This window comes from Lissotriton helveticus, chromosome 5_1 (genome assembly GCF_964261635.1).
Source record: "Lissotriton helveticus chromosome 5_1, aLisHel1.1, whole genome shotgun sequence".
NCBI classification, from domain to species: Eukaryota; Metazoa; Chordata; class Amphibia; order Caudata; family Salamandridae; genus Lissotriton; species Lissotriton helveticus.
In genome coordinates, this window is record NC_136065.1 from 581652054 (window position 1) to 581676871 (window position 24818).

At 38.5% G+C, this 24818-nt stretch overlaps 1 protein-coding gene across 1 annotated transcript in view; it reads left to right on the top strand.

Moving 5' to 3' along the window:
- The window catches only part of SLC16A12 (solute carrier family 16 member 12), a 1078196-nt gene extending 1057287 nt beyond the window's left edge, over positions 1–20909 (top strand). Inside the window, exon 13 of the mRNA XM_078642924.1 lies at positions 8032–20909. Within this exon, the coding sequence (XP_078499050.1) occupies positions 8032–8237 (206 nt within the window). The 3' untranslated portion in view covers positions 8238–20909. The remainder of the gene's footprint in view (positions 1–8031) is intronic.
- Positions 20910–24818: the final 3909 nt, after the last annotated feature.

Genomic DNA, 24818 nt, shown 5'->3' on the forward strand with positions numbered 1-24818 from the left:
ATAAAACCCAGCACCCTGCCTTCAGGATTGATAAGGCCTACCATAGGGGTGACTGATCAGTTTATATGTGCAGTGATATATGATAGATATAGGGAACCTATAGCTAAGTAAGGGGTGCATGCACCACCTTACACAGGCAGCAGTAGCAGACCTGTGGTGTTAGTTTGAGTGGTCTCGCAGGGGTGGCACAATACATGCTGCAGCCCCTGGGAGGCCTCTGGGGTACCTATGCCCTGGGTACATAGTATACCATATACTAGGGACTTATAAGGGTACCCCAGAATCCAAACTGGAGTGTACCTAAAGTACATGCAATCAATTTAGAGGAGAAAGCAGCTAGGCTGGGGTCCTGGATAGCAGGATCCCAGCCAGTCTAAGTCGAAAACAGTAAAACATCAGCAAAAAGTGGGGGTAACTATAGAAGCAGATCCTACTCTCCTACAACTGCAGCCAAATTAGGAGACCCTGTATACATTGTGGACACAATACATTTGAGTGTTACAGAAAATAAAATAAAAAGTCTGCCCTTTGCCCTCCCATGAATAGAGGGAAAAGTAGGAACTAAAAAAGACAAAACAAATTATTCAGGAAAAAATAAGAAGCAGTGTCCCAAGTCTCTTAAAGACAAACCACATTAAAATTAGCTACAAAATCATAAAAGGTCACATTGTCCATATTGGCGAGACCAATGCTAGCTAAGGAAAGAAATAGTGCCAAAGTTCATCTTGTTAACCTTGGACTCGCTTTGGCAAGTTGACAGTCAGTCGGTATCACATAATGAACTTAGTGGAGCGAAATGATTGAAGGTGGAAACATTAACCTCAGGCAAAGGTGCTGGAACAGACATTAAAGGGCCAGCAATAATAGGAGAAACAGTGGGTACATTAGGTCTATTAGAACATAGAAAAGATGGCTTATAAAAGTAACATAAAGGAAACACTGAAATGCCTGTTGGTGACTCTTTGCTACTTGAGGGCTGGTATATCAAAAAACAGCTAGTCGTGGGTTGTTAAAATCAACCACAACGCAGTCACAAACCAGGGTCTTAAGTTGACAGTCAACCCAAGGTACTCTGCTGGCCATTATGATTTCCTTAGGCAAGGGCAGGCTATAACCTAGACATTTATGCAACCAGTTTATCACTTTGATTTTAAGCTGGCCATAATTCCCTGTGGTATTGGGCGCCTACACAGAAACATTAACCAAAATGATAACGTAAGGTGTAGCAGCTGGGGAAAGTTCTAGGTTGAGTTCTCTGCATCATGGCATTCAAGAAGGAGTTGAAGAAATGGGATAGGCAACTCTGTGACACACCATCTGCCACAGCTATCATCCCCTGGTTACTTCCTGATGCAAGTAGGTGCAGGCTACAGAGCACCTGAACATGTGTTGGTATGGCATGCGCCCTTGGTGTCTGATGCTCCAGGAGTGGGCGCAGGTATAGGATGATTTAGGGGTGTAGCCTGTACCGCTCATGTATTTCAGCCTCAGTCATTTGGAACAGTGTAACACGCAGTCTGTGCACGCGCTCCTCCCGTCTCCAGATCCTGAGTCCTGCTGCTCGCAAATGTAGCCGCCTTGCTATTACGTGGAGGGCCGCCATTGTGTTCATTTTGGGGCTGTTTATATGCTGTGCACCTGATTACCACCTGCTTTGAGTCAGTGGTAATTAGCGACTCTTAAATACCAAAAATTCCGTATTACCGATTTTTGGTACATCGCATTTGCGATTATTTAAGGATTTCTTACTAACCGATTCGGTATTTAGGGGGTTTGGTGTCTGCTAATCGCTAAATAAGGAATCGGTAACTGCTTTCCCTTATTTTTACCGATTCCTTATTTGTGATGGTGTTCGGTATTACCTACATCGTACATGGCTAAATACCTGTCGGTAACGCAGAAATTTAACGAATTTAGGCTTGCTGGCAATGGAGCCCTTGTCAGCACGCCTAAGGAAACACCATGCCCACTGTGGCCTAGCCTTCACACTCCAGGTGATACTTGTTTCCTTATATGCGGATGACATTACATTATAATCGAAATGCCCAGTTGTGAAGCTAAACCCATTAATTAAGGAATTCATCAAATTTGATGGATTGTTGGACATATGCATTAATTGGACTAAATCTGTGATGTTCCCACTCACTGGGTCCACAGAGCAGTTTTGACGGGAATTCCCGTCAGCTGGGCAGAGGGCCAGGTGCAATACCTCAGCATGTGGCTGAGCTGAGACACTGACGTTCTCTGGAAGGCGGATTACTGTCGCCCAATGGACTGGATGGAGAATCATATGGGACGGTGGGCACAATTCCACTGTCTTTAGCGGGGCACATGCCCTGCTAAGATGGTTGTCTTACCCAAATTTCTTTACATATTCAACAATCTTCCCCTCCCTCTTACCAGCAGCTTTAGACGTAGGCTGTGTTTGAACTTGATATCATTGGAATTGGCTGGGAAACAGTCCAGGGCCTCCGGGCAAACTTTGATACTCCCTTTCGAGCAGGGAGGACTATGTGCACAGGGCATAGATTTGTATTACAGCTGTGCACAGGCACAATTGGGTATACCCTATGCAGTTTATGGCGTACACAGTTCGGCACCAGACCAGGCGGCACCGTATCAGCTACACATAGTCCTCTATAGGAAGCTGGCTCAACCATGCCCAAGAGTGAACACGGTTGGCTGTACTGTAGGGACCTGGAACACATTGCGTCAGAGGGCACTGTTGGAGGTGCTATGTGCCACCTCCTTACCATTAATCAAACACTCTACATTGCCCTGTTCTCGTATCACGGGTGCCTGCGACAGATTGAGGAGACTTCAGCTTCCCAGGATGGGCGATGCCTTTCCGGAGGGAGTATTCATCACGATGCAGCAGGCCCTGAATGGAGCAGAGCTCAATGTGTTGTACGGATTTACCTAATATCAGCTTCAGGCAGCCCTGTGTGCTATCTCTGCCTCATTTCCAATTGCGCCTCCCACGCCGCAGGTACTGGAAAGCTTTCTGAAGAATCCCTTTGTCTGTAAACTGATAGCGTGGCTCTATACAGAGATGCAACGTACGGCACTGGCGCGAGTGCCTGCGGCGAGACATGAGTGGGAGGTCCAGCTGGGCACACCACTATCAGATGAAAAGTGGACATTTTGCTGCACTCAGGCCAGAGAACTAACCCCTAACTATAGGCTGCACCTGATTCATTTCAAATTTCTGCATAGATTGTATCAGACGCCGGAATGGCTTCTCAGGGCAGGGCTAATTGAAAATGCTCGCTGCTTGATATGCATGGCTCCCTGCACGAATTTCCTGCACTTGTTGTGGGAATGCCCCAGCCTTAGTCACTACTGGAGTGCTGTCTTTGATGCAATTGATGAAATGGTAGATCTGCATTTAGAGTGTTCCCCCTTGACTGCGTTGCTGGTGTACTTGGGGAATGTCCCCATAGATAACAGGAAACTAATTGTGCTACTCCTGCTGATGGCTAAGAGACGTTTAGTAATGTGCTTGGGCCACCGCACGATCCCCCACGGGGAAGACTGGGTCAACTGACAGCCTACTGGGTCTTAATGCCTGTCTAGGCGCGACCCAGAGGTATCTGGGGCCCTTTGCAGATCTAGATCACATTACGAACTCAAGTTGAGACTCACTCACCCCCTGGACACTACCTCATGTGTGACGACCTGGTGACGAAGAGAATGATGGTTGGCATATAAATCACACTATGGATAAGTTGTACCCTCCCCCCATTTTCTCCCTCTCTTTCTTCCCTGGTTTTCCCATGTCCCACTGACTTTCTAGTTCTAAAGCGATGGAATTAGGAGATGCACTATGTTTGTATAATATTTTGATATAGGGCTCTTGAACTGATAAACTCTATGTAAGAAATGCATGGTGGTCCTTTTTACTCCAGCAATTCAGTGATGATACTGAATTACCATGTCTTCCACTCTGTACTGACCTATATCTCTAATTAACAGAAATCAATGTGTGGGCCTAGTATTACCTCAACCAAATAGTACTTATCCTGTGTAATAAATAGATCGTTCATTTTGCCATTTATGTAGCGAGTTGCCATTGTTACTGTCATGAATCGAGAGTGCTATTGAGCATTTCACTGTCATTACCAATATAATAAATGGAAGCCTGCAAAATCTGTATAAATGCACATCTCTAATTTTATTTTATAATCAGCAATGAGTGATGCACTCAGCCGACCTTTATAAGGATAATACTTCAAAATTCAACTGGAATAAGTTATTGCAGTCGAGTTATGATGTGACAATGCCACCTGACAGAGCCAGCAGTCAAGTTGAAAGGCAGTTAGATCATGGAGCAGCTGTTTAAAGCAATACAAATGATACCTTGCTTTTCTTTCTTCAGCTCTATTTTTGTAGCTTACAGTGACTAGCAGAAAGAACATCATTATTTTTGCATTACTTAGTTAATTATAGAAAAGTTAGAATCTTTCTACATATGTAGGGCCCGATTCACAGAACTAACTTAAGACAAAATCCTAAACTTACTACCATTTTGGTATTCACAGAAGGCACCTACTCATTTTGGTATTCACAGAAGGCACTTACTCATTTCAGTATTCACAGAAGTTAGGAGTCCTAACTTAAGGACTCCTAAATGCCTTCTGTGAATACCGAAAGTCTTAAAGTTAGGATTTTTCTCAGTTTAGGAGTCCTAACTTTACTACTCCTAAAATGAGAAAAATCCTAACTTTAAGACTTTCTGTATTCACAGAAGGCATTTAGGAGTCCTAAAGTTAGGAGTCCTAACTTTACTACTCCTAAACTGAGAAAAAGCCTAACTTTGAGACTTTCGGTATTCACAGAAGGCATTTAAGTGTCCTAAAGTTCGGAGTCCTAACTTTACTACTTCTAAGCTGAGATAAATCCTAACTTTAAGAATTTTGGTCTTCACGGAAGGCATTTAGGACTCCTAACTTTACTACTCCTAAACTGAGAAAAATCCTAACTTTAAGACTTTCGGTATTCACAGAAGGAATTTAGAAGTCCTAAAGTTAGGACTCCTAACTTCTGTGAATACTTAAATGAGTAAGTGCCTTCTGTGAATACCAAAATGAGTAAGTGACTTCTGTAAATACCAAAAAGGTAGTAAGTTTAGGATTTTGTCTTAAGTTAGTTCTGTGAATCGGGCCCTCTGAGTTACCCTAGTTTTTTTTAACTCACGTAAATTCAACAGTTTCTAATATCTTTTTGCAAAAACCATCTAACATGTTTTTAATGTGTTTAATATTGCACTCGAGGTTCTAAGCTTATGCTCCAGGTTAGCAATCATGCTCTCTCTTTCTGAAAGAGCTATGCACCAATGTTTTAAGTGGTTTTTGGGAAAGGTAATGGTGTGATCATGTATTATATGGGATAAAGTATCCCCTGCGATACATGATAAGTCACCTAGGAGATCCATTACCATATAAAGCCTTCAGCCTATATGGTTATGGTACTCCTTTGCGACTTGCAATATCCTTATAATGTATAACAAGGGGGGCTTTATCATGTATATAATGGGCAACTTATGACATTTCTAGTTGCCTGTAATAAAGAAATAATTTACAACAAGGGGTGGTGATGGACAGAGTCTCTGAATTAAGCTGAAAACTCTCACCCAGTCAAGAGATCAGGGCTAGATCCAACACCGTTTTTTAGCTCACTGTATCATCCCAGTTTCAGAACCTGGCTGTATGCAAATTAGTCTGTTCCTGTCCCAGTGCATGATGGGAACAGGGCAAACCAAACTACAAAGCCAATTCTTACACTGGAAAGGAAACAAGCTACCGGGGACCGGTTTCTGGCATTTCAGCCTCTTCGGCCCGGCTTGCTTGAATCCTGATGGTGCAGTGAGCAAGGGACTCATGTCTGAGCATACCCTTCCACGCTTAGGGTGGACAAAATAATTTACAACAAGGGGTGGTGATGGACAGAGTCTCTGAATTAAGCAGAAAACTCTCACCCATTCAAGAGATCAGGGCTAGATCCAACACCGTTTTTTAGCTCACTGTATCATCCCAGTTTCAGAACCTGGCTGTATGCAAATTAGTCTGTTCCTGTCCCAGTGCATGATGGGAACAGGGCAAACCAAACTACAAAGCCAATTCTTACACTGGAAAGGAAACAAGCTACCGGGGACCGGTTTCTGGCATTTCAGCCTCTTCGGCCCGGCTTGCTTGAATCCTGATGGTGCAGTGAGCAAGGGACTCATGTCTGAGCATACCCTTCCACGCTTAGGGTGGACAAAATAATTTACAACAAGGGGTGGTGATGGACAGAGTCTCTGAATTAAGCAGAAAACTCTCACCCAGTCAAGAGATCAGGGCTAGATCCAACACCGTTTTTTAGCTCACTGTATCATCCCAGTTTCAGAACCTGGCTGTATGCAAATTAGTCTGTTCCTGTCCCAGTGCATGATGGGAACAGGGCAAACCAAACTACAAAGCCAATTCTTACACTGGAAAGGAAACAAGCTACCGGGGACCGGTTTCTGGCATTTCAGCCTCTTCGGCCCGGCTTGCTTGAATCCTGATGGTGCAGTGAGCAAGGGACTCATGTCTGAGCATACCCTTCCACGCTTAGGGTGGACAAAATAATTTACAACAAGGGGTGGTGATGGACAGAGTCTCTGAATTAAGCAGAAAACTCTCACCCAGTCAAGAGATCAGGGCTAGATCCAACACCGTTTTTTAGCTCACTGTATCATCCCAGTTTCAGAACCTGGCTGTATGCAAATTAGTCTGTTCCTGTCCCAGTGCATGATGGGAACAGGGCAAACCAAACTACAAAGCCAATTCTTACACTGGAAAGGAAACAAGCTACCGGGCCAGGGACAGACTAATTTGCATACAGCCAGGTTCTGAAACTGGGATGGCGCAAGAGCTAAAAAACGGTGTTGGATCTAGCCCTGATCTCTTGACTGGGTGAGAGTACTCTGCTTAATTCAGAGACTCTGTCCATCACCACCCCTTGTTGTAAATATTTTTGTCCACCCTAAGCGTGGAAGGGTATACTCAGATGTGAGTCCCTTGCTCATTGCACCATCAGGATTCAAGCAAGCCGGGCCGAAGACGGCTGTAATGCCAGAAACCGGTCCCCGGAAGCTTGTTTCCTTCCCAGTGTAAGAATTGGCTTTTGTAGTCTGGTCTGCCCTGTTCCCATGATGCACTGGGCCAGGGACAGACTAATTTGCATACAGCCAGGTTCTGAAACTGGGATGGTGCAATGAGCTAAAAAACGGTGTTGGATCTAGCCCTGATCTCTTGACTGGGTGAGAGTACTCTGCTTAATTCAGAGACTCTGTCCATCACCACCCCTTGTTGTAAATATGTAATAAAGAAATGACGCAGCTGCCCAAAAAGTAATAACTTATTGCAGTTGAGTTCTGACGTCATAATGCCTACTGCCAGAAGCAGTAGCCAAGGTGAAAGGCAGGTCACAGAGCATAATGAAAGTTGCAGTTTTCAAATGTGTGGTGATCAGAAAAGAGATATTGTCAACATACTATTGCACTGTATAGGAAAGATAGAACCTCTCTGCATGTTTCTAAACATTCTGAGCAACAGCATTTTTTAAAATCTGACTTATGTTAAACTGATTCTAATATCTTTATGCAACAAATATCTAACTCAATTTTAGTGTGTTTAATTCTACACTGCTTTTATTCTTTAGGTCTGCAAAATCCTATCATCTTATAGGAGCAACACACCAAGAAATTAACATTTTTGGGAAGGGGATTTTCTGATCATTTACTATAGGAACTTAAGTACCCTCTGCCGTACATTATAACGATATTGAAAGTACCCTCCCAGTTCCATGAACTTATAACGAAATTTGGCCTTCGGCCTCACTCCTCTATGTGGCCACGTAAGTCCTTGATGACTTGCAATATCCGTATAATGTACAGCATGAAGTACTTTAATCCCAGACATAGTTTGCCTCTTTTCAATAAAGCGTACACTCACTGCGAAAATGATTTAGAAATATTTACTAATCTAAACATTTGTTTTCTAACAGGATGGCTGCTGGACACAACTCAAAGCTATACAGGGGTATTTCTTCTCAGTGGATTTTCAATGATACTTAGTTCAATGCTGCTATGTAGTGCCAGATTGGTGAAAAAACTTAAGAAAGCACAACCTAACTCAATTGATGCAGATAGCGATCCAAAGCAAAAATCCTGGACTAATGGAGACCTGACGCATGCTGAAACAAGAGCCTGAAATTCACAAATGAGCATTCCACTTTTGTGGGCTTGCCACAGCTTCATATTTTACCGGATATCTATGAACATATGAACATGGCTTTTGAGGTGGAGGATGAGAGCCTGCTTGCACTGCCATATTGAAACATTTAGTTTTATCAACTAGCATATATTACCTACAGATTGTTCAGTAACATGCAGCTGGTAAAGCCTTCACCAGCCAAGTACCACGGTATGTTCAGAAGCGAGCTCCTTACTCAGTGGAGGTAGTCAAGCCTGAGGATCATTGCACATGAAGTGCAACTTTATGCTGTGGTATTTTTACTCAATATGTAATGCAATACTTCACTGCTAATTTGCATTTTGAAATGTTTGCATTTTGAATTATTACTTGTGAAATATTTTGCAATTGCTTAATTTTAAACTTTTCTAACTTGTCATTTAAACAAGTGCCACATGCCTTAAATAATGGTCTCTGGCTATATTTTGCAATATACTAACCAATATGCAATGCTACTGATAGGGATATTGCAAAATATATCACAAGAATTAAACCTCAGAAGTGCCTGAGTGATATATCTTTTTTACAAAATGAAATTGCCAACACTTGAATATGACAAATACACAAAACCTATGACTCTCATTGTATTTGTGTTTTATGAATGAGTATTTTGAATCTTACAAATGTGAAACTTGGGACATGTGACCTGTGGGACATTTTCTGAAGTTTTAGACCAGTGAAAAAATAATGCATATGATTTTGTACCATTTCTTCATTTTACACCATGTGAAACAGAGCGAATGCATGTTAATGCAAAATTCAAATATACAAGTTGCTTAGCGTACTACTGTATCACATTTCCAAATGTTTATTATAGTATAAATAGTGTAGTTCCCAGTTCAGAATCCAATACATACACTACTATGACTAAAAACATACAGATAGCCTGACTTGGATAACAAAACTGACCTTTACCATATATAACAATATAATCAGGACCAATCGTGAATTTCAACATTGGCCTCAACTGAACAAACAAGCAAGTGCTGGTGGCAAGTCAGATTATTTTCTCCTTATTTAGCATTTCAGTAAATGCCCTTGTAGGAAATCAGCATGTTATAACATGCTGAAATGTCAATAAAGCTGCATAAAAAGGTTTCCTTTCTCACCTGATAATTGTTAATTTAACATATCACAAAGTAGTAATGGGTACTAAACCAAATAATCTAGATGTAGCCACATGTGCCTATGCACCTTTAGAAATTTATATTTTAAGAATAAGAAAGAATGTTGAGCTATTGTTCCAAATTATAAATCAGCATAAGAGATGGATTTGCCACTGGTTGTCATCTGTTGATGTAAGTGAACATATATGGTTTGGTTTTCTTGAAAATTAGTGTTATTTTTCTCCTTTGTCCTGTGAGAAGTATTAGCAAATATGTGCTACTCTACTATATGAAAGAAATAACCCAGATGATATGTTGTGTTCTATTAGGAAGACACAGAAGTTTAAAAGTATTACTTTTTCCCAAAAAGTTATGTACTTCAATATAGCACAATCCAAGGTATTTCATTTAAAATATAGTTTAATTTGGAATTTTAGGTTACGTGCTAGTTCCTTTGCTTTTGATTTTATGTGGAACAATACACAATTTAGAGCCTGGCTTAGAGTTTTGCTGACAATGAACTCTGTTGCAAACAAGATGAAAGTACCCTGTCAAAACTAAACCCTTTGTCCACCTGTCTCAGTTAGAGATGCAGACCTTAAGTATTCTGTTAACAAAACAACTTTTTGCGCTCCATCGATGGAATACTTCCTCCTAATGCCTGATGAAGTATGGGCTGTTGAAAGAAAGACATTACACCACCCACCATATTTAGGGTGGAAGTGTAAAGTCTTTTGTTTCCCGTCTGTTACTGGCAGAACAAGAAGGGCAGCGAGGCACAGGAAAAAAACAATAATGAAGAAATATAAAACGTTTAGTGGACTACAACACCTGTCCACCAAATGTTTAGTATATTGAAAGGAACCACACTGGGCCAAATGTCATCTCTATATTTGGCCGACAGTGTACTATTAGGATGGTGGAGGTAATGTCCTTTGCCATCCCCAAGGACACTAGTCCATCTCTCAAACCCTAAATCAGAGGTTTGATTATTCTAAACAACAATGTATTTGTGATATTGATAACTTTCCAGTGCTCATGTTAGTTGTAATTCTAGTTTCAGAGTGGCAGATTGTATTGTTTTTTTCTTGAGGCATAACGTAGACCTGTATTTTTGTCTGAAATCGCTGATTGTTGCTCATTACTTGCCTCCTTAGCAGAGTGAGTAAAACATTATTTGGTTTGAGAAATGTAAAATTTTGAAACCATTATGTAGGTGAATCATGTTTACATTGTCAAATACAACTAGATCCTGGCAAAAAGGTCAATAAATAGCTTTCCTTGAAGGTCAGGTGTTCTGTTTCTGAACTAGCTTCGAAAGCAACTGGTTGGCTTTAGTAATGTCAAAATGGAGTAATACATTTGTAATATCTTAGGATACTTTCAAACACAAAATTTAAATCATCATAATCAACAAGCTTTATTTGGTTTTATGAGTAAAACCATAAAAGTCAAACAAACATGATTAAAAACGTGTTCCACAATACAGGTTAACAACTGTTAATACATCAAATTACACTGGGTTTATAACTAAAATACATAGATTACAGTGCAGAAATGAATCACAACTTGACATGAGTCTTAGGGCTGCCCTTAAAAAATTAAGAGTGTACAAAACAGTATCTGTAGAAAGAAGTTCTAAATAGATAACAGCTGGTTTAACCCTCCTAAAATCAGCCTTTTTCAGGATAGGGATAATAAATAATTTTGTGGGAAGATTATAAAAACTGCAGAACATTAAAAAGTGTATCATGTCCTGAGGAGACTCTCTGTCGCAGCAACAGGGCATGAGACACTGACCTCTGTGGAAGCCACGCGGTTGAGCCAAGAGATGGTGGAAAAGAGTGAGCCAAAACCTCTTCAATAAAAAACGATCATAAATGCTTTTGAGCCCTGAAACATATGCTTCTGTGCTTGGCACCGTTTTTAACATAATGATTTACATCTAAAAATGTGACTACTGCTTCCTTCATCTCATACTTCAATCAATACCCCAAATATGGAACAATACTAGGCAGACCACAAATGCAATGGATAGTTTTTGTGTTTCTATGAAATATACCTGTGGTAACGAATGTATTATAACAGCACATCATCATTGTCTACCTTCCCCTACGAGAGTTATATGGTGATTGCCACTAAGATATTACAGTCTAGAAGTAATTACATGTGTCTATGATATGTGCTATGATGGCAACAAATATTACAGTTCTTTGTGTTAGATAGATGGCTTGTAAAACAAAATTATTGTCAAGAATATGATGGCCAGACAATGTTGAAACATATTTCAAATTGTTTCTTTTTGCAGGGCTAGGCCTAAAATGAAATATCCTTCAAGTTTAATGTTTTATTAAAGCTCATTTGATATAAAATTATTTAGATACTCCCAAAGAAAGTGTATCAATAAAATATATAACTGTGTTCATGTTGTAAGACATACCTCCACCTAATCAGCATTAGAAATCCAAATAATTACGTTGCACTTTGCATGCCCATTCGATTTGTTAGTTAACTTTCTAAACACTTTCAATATAAATTTACTAAAATTATACCTATTCTATCATTAAAATCTACATATGATTAAAGTTCATATGTCAGATGGACCTTTAACCAAATAATTTACCATTTGATGGTATCAAACTTCTAGAATTTCTTTCAGATGATGCACATCATACTTGTGCATGATTATTGAAATATGATTTTCAGGGAAGTCAAATAACATTATGGAGAAAGAAATGTATTGCCTTGAATGATAAAGGTGGATTTCATGATTGAATAGAACAATGTCATTTTCTTTAGAAGTTCATCCCAAATGACACCTGGCAGTAGCTTATGAAATATTTTCCCTTAAGTAAAATGTTTGGCTGTGGATAAATCACTTTTACCTTCTTCCACCCATAAGACATGAAATATGAGGGTGAGCCCTCCTATTCTTCACCTTCACACAGACTTATTCCCGCCTTTTTTTAAATTACTTTATCGGATGGCAAGAAACACTCACAACTGATTTCTGCATTGATCTGAAGGTAACAAGACTGAAACTTGGCAAGGCAGACTCATGATTACATCTAGACCAGTAAATTGCGAAGCAATAAAATGGATAATATTAACATCTGTTCACTACACCTCTTAGAACTGGCTGAAGTGTGTAGTAGGACGTGATATACAAAAAGTCACTTTTTCCAAAATAATTTTTTTTTAAAGTAGAAATGCAGAAAAATTCCCATACGTGTGAATTTTCAATGGTGCAGCCTGTCGGAAAGCGCATTTTGTTCCTGCAAATTGCATCTCATGTTGAAATTCTGATTTTCTCATATGAATAGTGGTTAAAATAAATGATTGATTCTCATGCCATGATCTATAGAAGTATTTAACCATTAAAAACAATGGGGCATAATAACAAGGACTTTATCTTCGCTTTTTTGGCTTTAAAAGCTAAAGAAGCCGAGATAAAAATATCACCCTATCAACAACAGGGTGCTAACATGCAAAATCGCATGTTAGCACCCTTTTTCACCACGCTTCCCTTTGCATCTCTAATGAGATGCAAAGTGGGCGATGCAGAGCAAAATAGGAGAAATGTCGCTAAGCGACATTTCTCCTATTATCAAGCTTCACGCTAACCCTGTTAGAGACAAAAAAAGCAGCGCTAACCACAGTTAACGCTGCTTTTTTATGTCTGTTAATTTTCAGACTTAGCCATGTAATCCAATGGGAGGTGGATTACATGGCTAAGTCCACCATGGGCTATCAACAAGGATATCCATATCCTTGTAGTTTTATCGCTGCATTACCAGCGATAACCTCACAAAATGCCGCTATCGCTGGATTTTTTATCGCCTACGCGGTTAGCGTTGTTAATAACGCGATCACCAGGCAATATTATCCAGCGAGAGCAGGCATTAAAAAAATTAACACTAAGCGCCCTTTGCATTAATTTTCCCTTTTCCTTGTTAATATGCCCCAGTGTTTTTTATTAATGTAGGTTAGTTATATTATAGAACTCATATTGAAAAAAAAACATCATTGGATATGAAAGAAAATTAAATGGAGACTATTACTTTCAGCTGTTGTTATTTAAAATATAAAATGTTTTACACTAAATGGGATGAAGCCTTCTCCTATCCTAGGGTTATTTTGAAATCATTTTTAACACTCAGTCAAAAAAAAATGTATATTCAGTACAATTTACATAATGCATTTGAGAAGTGAACCCCTCTACCAATGCCAGTTTCTAGACACAGGAAACCGTGAATTTGTTTACTTGCCAAAGGAAGAATGTTTAAACAGTGAGCTGCAAGCAATTTGGGATGGATCTATGTTCCAACATGTTCAGCATGTAACTCAGAATTACTGTATACTGGTACCTTTTACAAATGAGGTAATGATGGAGAAGAAACTATATAATAGGTTTAGTGGGTTTCAATTGGTAAATGGTCAGCCCTCACAAATCATGGTTACCATCTTTAAAATCTGTTTACATTTAAAGTGAGTTACAAGCAGAACAAGCTTTTTCACAGAGACAAGAGGTTAAGAATGATTCGGACACACTTCAACACACAAACACTCTCTATCTCTCTCTCTCTCTCTCTCTCTCTCTCTCTCTCTCTCACACACACACACACACACACACACACACACACACACACACATGCCTGCTCATCCCTTCCCCTTCTGCCACTTACACACCACCAGCCTTGCTCAACTAACATTCATCAATTATGCTACTGTATCTAAGGGCCTTTCCACGACACTGTAAAACGCTTCTAAATGTTGCTGTTCTGGCTATGTGCACCCGTCTTTACTGTTCTGTGCCTCCTTGTAACATTTATAATTCCATCAAATCAACCGTCGTAAAGATGAAAAAAGCATGGAAAAAGAAAATCATAGATGGAAATTAATAACCATTGTAAATTACTTTTGTCAATACTTGAATATTGTAAGGTCAATGGATGCCTGCAGTAAGTTGCAGTTTTGCTGATGTAAATATATGCAGACACTGATTCTGTGAATCAGGATCCTAGAATTTATGATAGCATCTAAATCAAAGATTAACCGTAATGCATCTTCTGCACTCCTGGTTGTGTTTTGTTTGCTATTAGTGCAGACAGGATGTACATAGTTAAACCAATTATTTTGCCAATATGTGTCCTTTTTGATGCAGTTTAGGCTTTTGTAAGTTTGACATGCATGCTGGGTAGAGGCAGAGCTGATATAACTTTTATTAAAAGATGCATATCAATGTTTTTATAGTCAGTGCTACAAAAGATTATTTCCTATGGTAACCATGCATTTATAAGTATTTCACATTAAATTGTGTATGTACGAAACCAGTTTTTCAAATTTGATATCCATTTCCTACTCCTAAAATGGGTGTACTAATCCATTTAGAATCACAGTTAGGAAGGGGTATTCCTAAATGTGATCCAGTATTGCATAGATCAGTAGTTTAGACCTGCTATTGCTCTCTCACCATCGATTGGTAACTGACACTACAGTCTCAGGGGGAGTAGGCTGCGCTCCGTGGGGCCACTGTCTGCTCCCTTAAATGTTTTCTCAGCCAGCAAACCTTTTAAAAAAAATTCTACTCTGGTTTGTTTTACTGCTACAAAAACAATTCCCGTCTGAGAATGTAACACACGGATAGTGGTCCACTGTTGAAGGGTACTATCCCTATGTTTGTAGCCAATCACAGATAGTCACAAATAGTGACTGCTTCATTTATATTTGTTAGGCAAGTTGTTTGGTAATACAACCTGTTAGCGAAAAAGGTTGTCTCACAAAATTAAAAACTTGTCACATAAAGTTGGTGCGGAATTTGACACATCTTTTTGCACCTAGTCTTTTGATTCATCAGGCCCTTAGTTTCTTCAATCATTTGTTTGTGACCATTAAATACATTATTTTCCTTATGTATGTTAGATCAATATTTTCGGTATATGATAGTGTTTCTTCTAAATGCCTTATTTTTTTCCAGGTTAAAATACTTTTTAATCCATCTATGGCTAAATAGTCGTTTCTTTCAGCTTTCTTGGTCCCTTATTTTTCAAAAGTTATGGGTCTTGTGTTCAGTGTATTTTCCTTTGAATTGTGGTTGTTTTCCATCTGTAAGCTGGTCCTATAATTTTAAACTGATATTAAAGCTTTCATATCGGTTTGCACAATGTTTACATTCTATGCTCCCTGTGTTTGAGTATTCCCTTCATGTGACTTGATATTAGAGGATGCCTAGGACAGTGATTCTTGTTAAAAAAGAACAGGCTTTCTTCTTTTTGACAGAGAAAGTGCTTCTCAACGAGGCAGCTTGGCATTTGAGACTTTGTTCCAGTCCAAGATACTGATTGTCTGCTTACTTCCCAACATATTATGTATTTAGCATCTTCACCACTGTTTGTGCAGCCAGGTTATCTATGCCTGATATACCTTAAAATATTGTTTACTTCCTATGGGTGATTGCTTTTGGCTTAGTGATTACAGTTGGTATTTTATGTAGTAACAGATGCAAATTATTTCCACTATTTCATTGTCTTGATATTTTTGGATGGCATTATAACTATCTGCAAGTACTTTCGTTCCAACTGGGATACTAACAAAACTTCTCTTAATGCAATATGTGGAAATATATACTTAATTTAAGTCAGTTAAAGAAACAGCCCCAAATATAAGTCACAAAATACTAAACAGAGTACTTTTCAAAATACCTTTATTTCTTTCTTTGGTTCCATTATTTGATGTCTTGTTGGGTTTTCAAATCAAATCTAATGTTAACATACTTTCTAATACACTATGCTTGACTGATTGGAGCTCCACATTCAGTATGTATTAAATTTCTGTTTGCATACATGACTACTTTTCTCTTAGTTGATTACTTTTTACTTATATCAGTGTTATGTTTTTTCTGTGCTTCCATTTTCACAGGTATCTGTTCTATTAGATTTCATTCTATGTAGCTAAAAAAAATCTTTTGATATAGTGCAGGGCATATGAGGTGCATGGCAGGGCAGCAGACTTTTTGTATTGGGCAGAAGTCTTTACCTTAAACATTCTTGTCAAATCTTTAGGGAAAGGTAGTTATGGCCACAAATTGGCTGTCCTGCTGTACCTTGATTCATTTGTGGAAAGCTGTATTGCTTCTTTGAGCTATGTATTCAGCCTCTAAATCAATAATTTTTAAAGATTGTGCTCAGCCTCTACTTTGTATTTTTTTAATGTCATGTTATAATATGTTATCGTGTTGTGTTATAAGAAGCTTGTACAGTGAATTTTGAGCTGTGAGTAATCTGATTAAACATCATTTAGCATACCAACAAGTATAAACAATCTTAATAGTGAGCTGCACTTTTAATAAAATATTTGCCAACAAAACAAAAGTCATCTCCAAAATGAAAATAGGGTGATCTTTTGTTGTTGTTTTTGTATATGATACTTGTCTTCTGTGACAGCAGAGCTGAGCAAAAAACAGTTAAGCGAATTATGATACAAAACATTTCCAAATGTCAATTTTATGTTACATCACAGAAAGTCAAACACAGAAAACCAAATGAGGACTTCATTTTACAGTGCACTATATTACAGATGGATTCTGCTAGGGTTACAGTTCTCTGTAAAATAGGACTTTGAGGAAATGTTTATTTATTTCAACCATTAATAGGTCCTGTGCCTTTTTGCTAAGTATGTCTATTATTTAAAGAATTTGTAAAATAAAGCAAAAGTGGCTTGCTATATAGTTTGCATTGTTAGGTCAAATGGTTTGTGATTAATGTAAAATCATTTGATTTCATAATGTGCCTTATCTACCTAACTATGCATTGAGTATATAAACTGTCTTTGGTGTTATTGTTGAAGAAAGTACATAGTTAATACAGTTGTAATTAACAACATGCTGTACAGCCTTAGGAACTCTATAGAGTTTCTTAATTTCAAACTGCAATTGTCGAATTATGCTCGATATTTGTACATATCAGATGCAATTGCTTTGAAACTGGACTTCTAAGTACAGTAACATTATAAAAATCAACTTTAATTTCACAAAATGGTATATTGTGCAAACCACTCTGCAAGGCACAAGGACAGTATCTGTCGTAAAGTGAACATAAAAGACTGGAATTGAAGGCATATTCAAATGAAAATGTGCAAAGGTTTCCATTTTTGTCCTAACAAATGTCATCCTTCGGACTTTCAATTGTTCATTCTGAAAGCCATTCTGTACCAGAATTAAACATCTATACATGACATAAGGCCTGATTTAGAATTTGGCAGACAAGTTACTTGGTCACAATGGTGACGGATATCCCATTTACTGAAATATAAATCCCATAATATCCTAAGTGATTTTTTATTTCAGTAGAAGGGATAACCAACACCACTGTGACGAGTAACCCGACCGCCGAAATCAAAATCAAGCCCATAGTCACAAAATCATCACAAATTAATACAAAGCCTTAACGACAAAACAGTGGCAGCCACACTTCATAGGATGCATTTTGCATTACGCACAAAGATCATGACCACACCACAATCCATCAGAGTACAATGAAAGGAAAAATGCAAAAGGTACTGGATGAATTGTGTTGAGTCTAAGATGTATTTATGAGTAGGGCCCTTTAAAAATATACTATGACCCTCAAAACCACTGAGTAAACTGCATACCTTTCTTATACAGATCAACTTTATATATTGTTATTTTATTTTTTATTGTAACACAGATATTTATTCTTCATACTTAGTAATGTTTGTTTAATAATTGGGCACATTTCTTTTTTGCATCACCTTTAAGGTATTCTAAGATAGAATGTTTCCATGTATTTTATTGTTTTTAAATCTTGTGGACATTATCAAAACAAAACGTTTTACCATATTAGTAAAACAAGCAACCATACAAAAGCTTAGTGAAATATAGAGGGCAGTGAAGAGTTTTACTCCTGGGTAATTGCAATTAATGAGATAAGCTTCGAAAATATCCATACACTGTCAGATAATGCAAGTAGGGGCAATAATTGCTACTTGAAAGCAACAGTATTTCAGCTCAACCATCTCTCAGCAAAATCAAGAAACGCTCAGTAGCACATTAAAGATACTGAAATGTGCACTAATCATTTACATTAGTGACTACTCTTTCATGATTTCACAAAGTACAATGTGTTTGATGTTTGCAAGTTAGCTCTGACATTTGATCATTGTTTCTGTTTATGCCCAAGAATAAAATATCATCATGTGTGAATGTTTTGACTGAAATTAAATGATCATATTATTCCTTAATAAAAGTATTCTTCAGATTCTAGTAACTAATACATAACTACATACAGAAACATACCACCGGGGGGGCGGTGGGGTTTTTAATTCATCCTGGTAAGTAAATATGCATCTGTTAGATTAACCAAACAAAGGCCACACTACAGTTGGACACGGAATATCTGAGACTATTTAGCCATCAAACTGTAGTATTTCTTCTTGAATGGGGGTATCAATGTTTTGCTGATCCTTTTAATTATTGAAATTCATTCCTCTAAGCAGTAGAATTCTTCACAATGCAGCATGTTTCTGTCTAAGTATTTTGCACATATACTAAATGTTGTCAAAGTTCACGTTATACTAATTGGGCTGATTTACAAACCTTTTGAACTGTGTTTGCATCACAAAAGTATTGCAAACCAACACAAAATGTTTTTTTAGTTATTAACTTTCCAGTGCAAAACCTGTTTTGCGCAAGAAAGTTGCCTATAAGTAATGTAAATCAGCGCAAACCTCTTCTGTGAATGACCTGACAGCTCCAGACTGTATGGAGTAAGTCCTCCGCATGTGCAAGGAGTCCAATACTTTCTAGTGATAGCATCTGTACATCTCTCATAGGTGTTCTGGCATAATGTATATCGTGTGCAGGTATTTAAATTGGGTCCTATGAAGCATTACTTAGATTAACGCATCCCTTATTTTTCTCTTAACTTCCATCCATTCCTCCTCTTGTAATTCCCACGAAATGCTATTACCAAACCCATGGGCTGAGACCTCCACCTCTGCTTTTCTGTGCGGAGCACTCCACCATCATAGCAGAGATCTCTGCATGTCTAGGTTTGTGTTTTAGTAGTAAATTTGAGTGGTGCCAGTGGAAGAGGCTGTAAAGGGAGAAGTTGTAGGGAGAGATGTGCTAAAATAAACACAGACCAACAAAAGAGTAAGACCATTACTATTCACATACTACCCTTCTAAACCCACAAATGAGTAAGACTACTTCTGCTCACAAACTACACATCAAATTTTACTACAGTCCAAATGGTGTCAAAACATGTGTACAAGTACTCCAGCCCAAGCTTGGAGCAAGTCAAGCACTACACATGGACACTCACAGATACAGCAACTCATTCACATAAAAAACAAATGGAGGCAAGAAAATAAAAAAACACCTCATGTATGGGGCCAGAGCAAGAAGTTCGAAAATGTGAAAATGCTACAGAATAGGAGGGAGAATATCGAAATTTAAGAAGAGGTTTAAGAAGGAACATGTTAAAACAAATGCAGATTCACAAAAGAGTAAGACCGTTGTTTTTCACAAACTGCATTTCAAAACCAAAAACAATGACCCCGAACCAGTCAAACGTTCCCAAAATTGTCAGTAGTGATGCCATTTTAACATTTAATCTTTTGACTGTAAATGACTGTTGGATGTGAATTATTACTTTTTCAACTAAAATAAGTGTGTTTAAATTCATTTCTGTGCCTGAAATTGGTCAAAATTGAAGCTTCTGAGTTAGCAAAACTCTGTAAAAATGGCAATTTTGGTCATGTAAGGGTTTAAAAAAGTAGTTATTCAACATGAGGCACGATCAAATTGACATTTTGAATCATTTTTGGTACAGTCCAAAAAATGTATTTTCTGATAAAAACGATGATCCCGGACCTGTCAAACGTTCCGAAAATAGTCATTATTGATGAATTGTTAACATTTAATCTTTTGACTGTAAATGACTTTTGGATGTGAAATATTACTTTTTCAACTAAAATAAGTGTGTTCAAAGTCATTTCTGTGCCTGAAATTGGTCAAAATTGAAGCTTCTGAGTAGCAGCAAAACTCTGTAAAAATGGCAATTTTGGTGAATGTGAGGGTTTAAAAAGTGGTTATTCAACATGAGGCACGATCCAATTGACATTTTGAGTAATTTTTTCTATAGTTGAAAAAAATCAATTTGTTGATGGAAAACGATGACCCCGGACCTGTCAAACTTTCTCCAGATGGTCAGAATGGTCATTTATTATTGTTTTCTTTTTTGACTGTAACTGCCTATTAAATGTGAACTATCACTTTTGGAACTAAAATAAGTGTGTTTAGAGTAATTTTTCAGCTAGAAATTGGTCAAAATAGAATCTTCTGAGTAGGAGAAAAAGTCTGTCAAAATGGCAATTTTGGTCACAGGGGCTTTAAAAAGTGGTTATTCAACATGAGGCACAATCCATTTGACATTTTTTATCAGTTTTTCAACAGTGGAAAAATCAATTTTAAGATGAAAAACGATGACCCCGAACCTGTCGAAATTTCTCCAGATGGTCAGAAATGGACAATTTTTAATGTTTTCTCTTTTGACTGTAAATGACTAATAAATGTGAATTGTCACTTTTGGAACTAAAATAACTGTGTATAAAGTCATTTTTATGTCAGAAATTGGTCTAAATAGAAGCTTCTGAGTACGAGAAAAAGTCAGTTAAAATGGCAATTTTGGTCATTGTGAGGCTTTAAAAAGTGGTTATTCAACATGAGGCACAATCCAATTGACATTTTGAATCATTTTTTTATATTTGAAAAAATAATTTTTTTGATTAAAAACGGTGACCCCGAACCTGTCGAACTTTCTCCAGATGGTCAGAAATGGTCATATTTTTAATGTTTTCTCTTTTGACAATAAATGGCTTTTAAATGTGGATTATCACTTTTGGAACTAAAATAAGTGTGTTTAGAGTCATTTTTCTACCAGAAATTAGTCGAAATAGAAGCTTCTGAGTAGGGGAAAAAGTCTGTAAAAATGGCAATTTTGGTCATTGTGAGGCTTTAAAAAGTGGTTATTCAACACGAGGCACAATCTAATTGACATTTTGAATAATTTTTTCAACAGTGGAAAAAATCTATTTTTTGATGACAAACGATGACCCCGGACCGGTCAAACTTTCTCCAGATGGTCAGAAATGGTCATTTTTTAATGTTTTCTCTTTTGACTGTAAATGACTACTAAATGTGAATTATCACTTTTGGAACTAAAATAAGTGTGTTTAGAATACATTTTTAGCCAGAAATTGGTCAAAATAGAAGGTTATGAGTAGGAGAAAAACTCTGTAAAAATGGCAATTTTGGTCACAGGGGTTTAAAAAGTGGTTATTCAACATGAGGCACAATCCAATTGACATTTTGAATCATTTTTTCAACAGTGGAAAAAATCAATTTTTTTATGAAAAACAATGACCCCGGACCTGTCAAACTTTCTGTTTATAATAAACTCGCAGAAACGTTTAGAGCCTGACTTTTGTAGACCCTCCTCATGCTTTGCAAAACACCCCCCGGAGTCCCCCAGATCCATCCCGAGGATCTGTTTAGCCGCGCTGGAGTTAAGGAGAGGGAAAACGTTAAGCAATTTAGTCTCGTTTCGGGGGCCAGTGAATGTAGCACATGCTGTGCATATAACTGTTACCTCTGGCACCATAGAAGCTTCTAAAGACCAGCAGTGTCAATTACAACAGCCCGCCCCCGTGTCGCGGTGGAGGGGTCCTTGCTACATGAAACTGGGGATGGGACTTTTACAGATTTATCTCAAGTAGTGGCTAAACCTGCCTCCTTACTTTACACTGCCTGTGTTGAGGATGGCCTGCCGGCTTCCCCTACAATAAATACTCCCAATATTTCCAAGTCTTCTAATACCTCACCCATTACCCCCAAAGGGGGGACCAAAAAAGGCCGGGGGCACGGGTGAAAAAAGAAAAACGGAGGCCCGGAGGGAACCACAGAGATTGGAAAAGGGGAAGGGCCCAATAATTCATATAAGAAAAGATCCTCTTTTTTGAATACAGAACTTAAGTAAAAAAATACTACGGCAAAAAGTAAAGTTAAGGCAAAGGTTACTGTTTCTAAGGCAGTGATTCCTACAAACTCAAGAATTACTCCTTCACTTCGCTCCTACTTCAAAGCTGTTCCCCAGATCTTGCATCTCTCCGAAGAGATTGAAGATTCAGGTATGCCATCGATCCCAGCAGCCAGCTCCTCCCCTTGCCAACCATCAGTACGAGCAGAAACCTCGCCGCTGGACGTGGATGATGCGTCAGTCACGGTTTTAGGAGAGCAACAGTCTGCACAACCCATGTTGTCTGTGCAGTCCACGCAATCTCTGCTAAAACTTCCATCAGCGACAGAGCAGAATTCACCCTCAATCTTAACCACAGAATCGACCACGGAGGCTGGCGAGTCAGACTTTTTTGGGCTAGGAGGTGCATCTGGGGGTGCAGATATGGAAACCTCTTCAGCTCCTGCCATACCTGATTCCAACTCATTATTGCTGCCCTCTTCTTCTTCTCCGATGATGGCCGCCTCTGTTTTAGAGATGTTTTCTGCTCTTACCCTGGAGATAAGGAAGGGATTTGCGGAATCATCCGCTAATCAAGCAGAGTTCAGAAACTACTGTCAAACATTAGATAGTAAAAGTGATGGACTAACAGTAAGGACTGGAGTTTTAGAGGAAACGGTTGGTGTCCACTCAATCCATTTAGACCAAGCGAAAGTGGATATTCAAAAACTTACAAAGGAAGATTTGGCTCTCAGAGAGAGGATGGAGACTCTTGAATATAACGCAAGGCGGGGGAACATTCGTATTTTGAATGTTCCTGAAGGATCTGAGGGGTCAGATATTAAACAATATATCGTCTCCTTATTGAAGGAATCACTGAACTTGGATCATACCGTAGCAGAATTGTCGGCTGACATTCAAAGGATTCACACGGATCCCTTTAAATTGAATCCTCAGAGGCCTAAGCCTCGTAAAATTCTGGTAAATTTTCACACTTATACCTTAAAAGAGCGTATCTTAAATTTGGCCTTGAAACAAAAATCCATGGCTGGGAAGGGTTTCACCTTTCTGATTAGATCGGACCTTTCTAGGGTTACTCTTGAAAAGCAATGGGAATTTGGGAGGCGCCTAGATGCATTGAGGAAACTGGGTGCAACGGCTCAGCTCATGTTTCCGGCAGCTCTTAGGGTAATGCATAATAACAAGATGTTTAACATCCGGTCTGTACAAGCAGCTGATGAGCTATTAATGGATCTGGGTAAGGGCTCTTCTAAGGAATAATAGATCCTTTTTAAATATCAAAAGAGACCATCTATTTAATTCCCTACTTTTTTGATCTGATAAAATTAGATGTGATATTTGAGTCTCCCCTTCCACTCCAATGCACTAGATCATATGACTATAGTCTTAGCTATTCTCTTTCTTCTTCTTTGTAACTTTTTTCACTTTTTTCGGACTCACTTTAAACTAGGCGGTTGATTTTTCCTGCAGGAGGTCAACCGATGGGGCACTATCTACTGGACATTGTTCCGGTTAGATAATGCAAGGGTTCTTCACGGGGGGAGGGGCACTCACCATGGGTCGGTGAGTGCTAAGGGGTGGCAAAAATATAAAAAAGTCCTCAATAACCTAATCAGCATTCTTAGGAATGGTAATTTGTATATTATTTACAATTGTTGTAAGGAAGATATGATGGTGAACTCAAATATTCTTGTAAGGTATAGTATTTTTACTCGCTTTGGAATTTTGGAAGTGAGATGAGTAGCATTGGTCTTTTTTCCTGGAACGTCAATGGCCTGCGCACCAACCCTCGAGCTAATAGAATCTTACAATATTTGAGAGATTTTGATGTGCAGGTCATTGTGTTGCAGGAAACCCACCTAACACTTAGCGAAATGATCACATTGACTAAAAAGAACAGATGGATTGACTTTGTCGTAACCACTATTCAGACATCTCACACTAGAGGGGTTGCGATTATTTTTAAGAAAAAAGCTAAAGCCAAGCTGACCTGGCAAGCTGTTGATTCTGCTGGTAGATGGGCCATGGCCTCAATTCTCATGGCTGGGTTCTCAGCCACCATCGTCGGTTATTATGGTCCGAACCAAGACGATCCATCTAATTTGGAAACTGTCTTCTCGCAGTTACTAAATGTCTCAGGACCTATAATATTGGCCTGCGATTTTAATATCGTGTTGGACCCTGTTCTGGACAAGTCTCCAATAATAGATCTTTGGTCTTGTCTAAGACTAGATCCTTTTTATTGGATGCTATGAGGCAATATGGTTTTATTGATATCTGGCGACAAAGGTCGGGCCAACAACAAGGGGTTTCTTTTCGAAATCTCAAATATCATCATAAGTCAAGGATAGTCTTTATTCTAATTACTCAAAGAC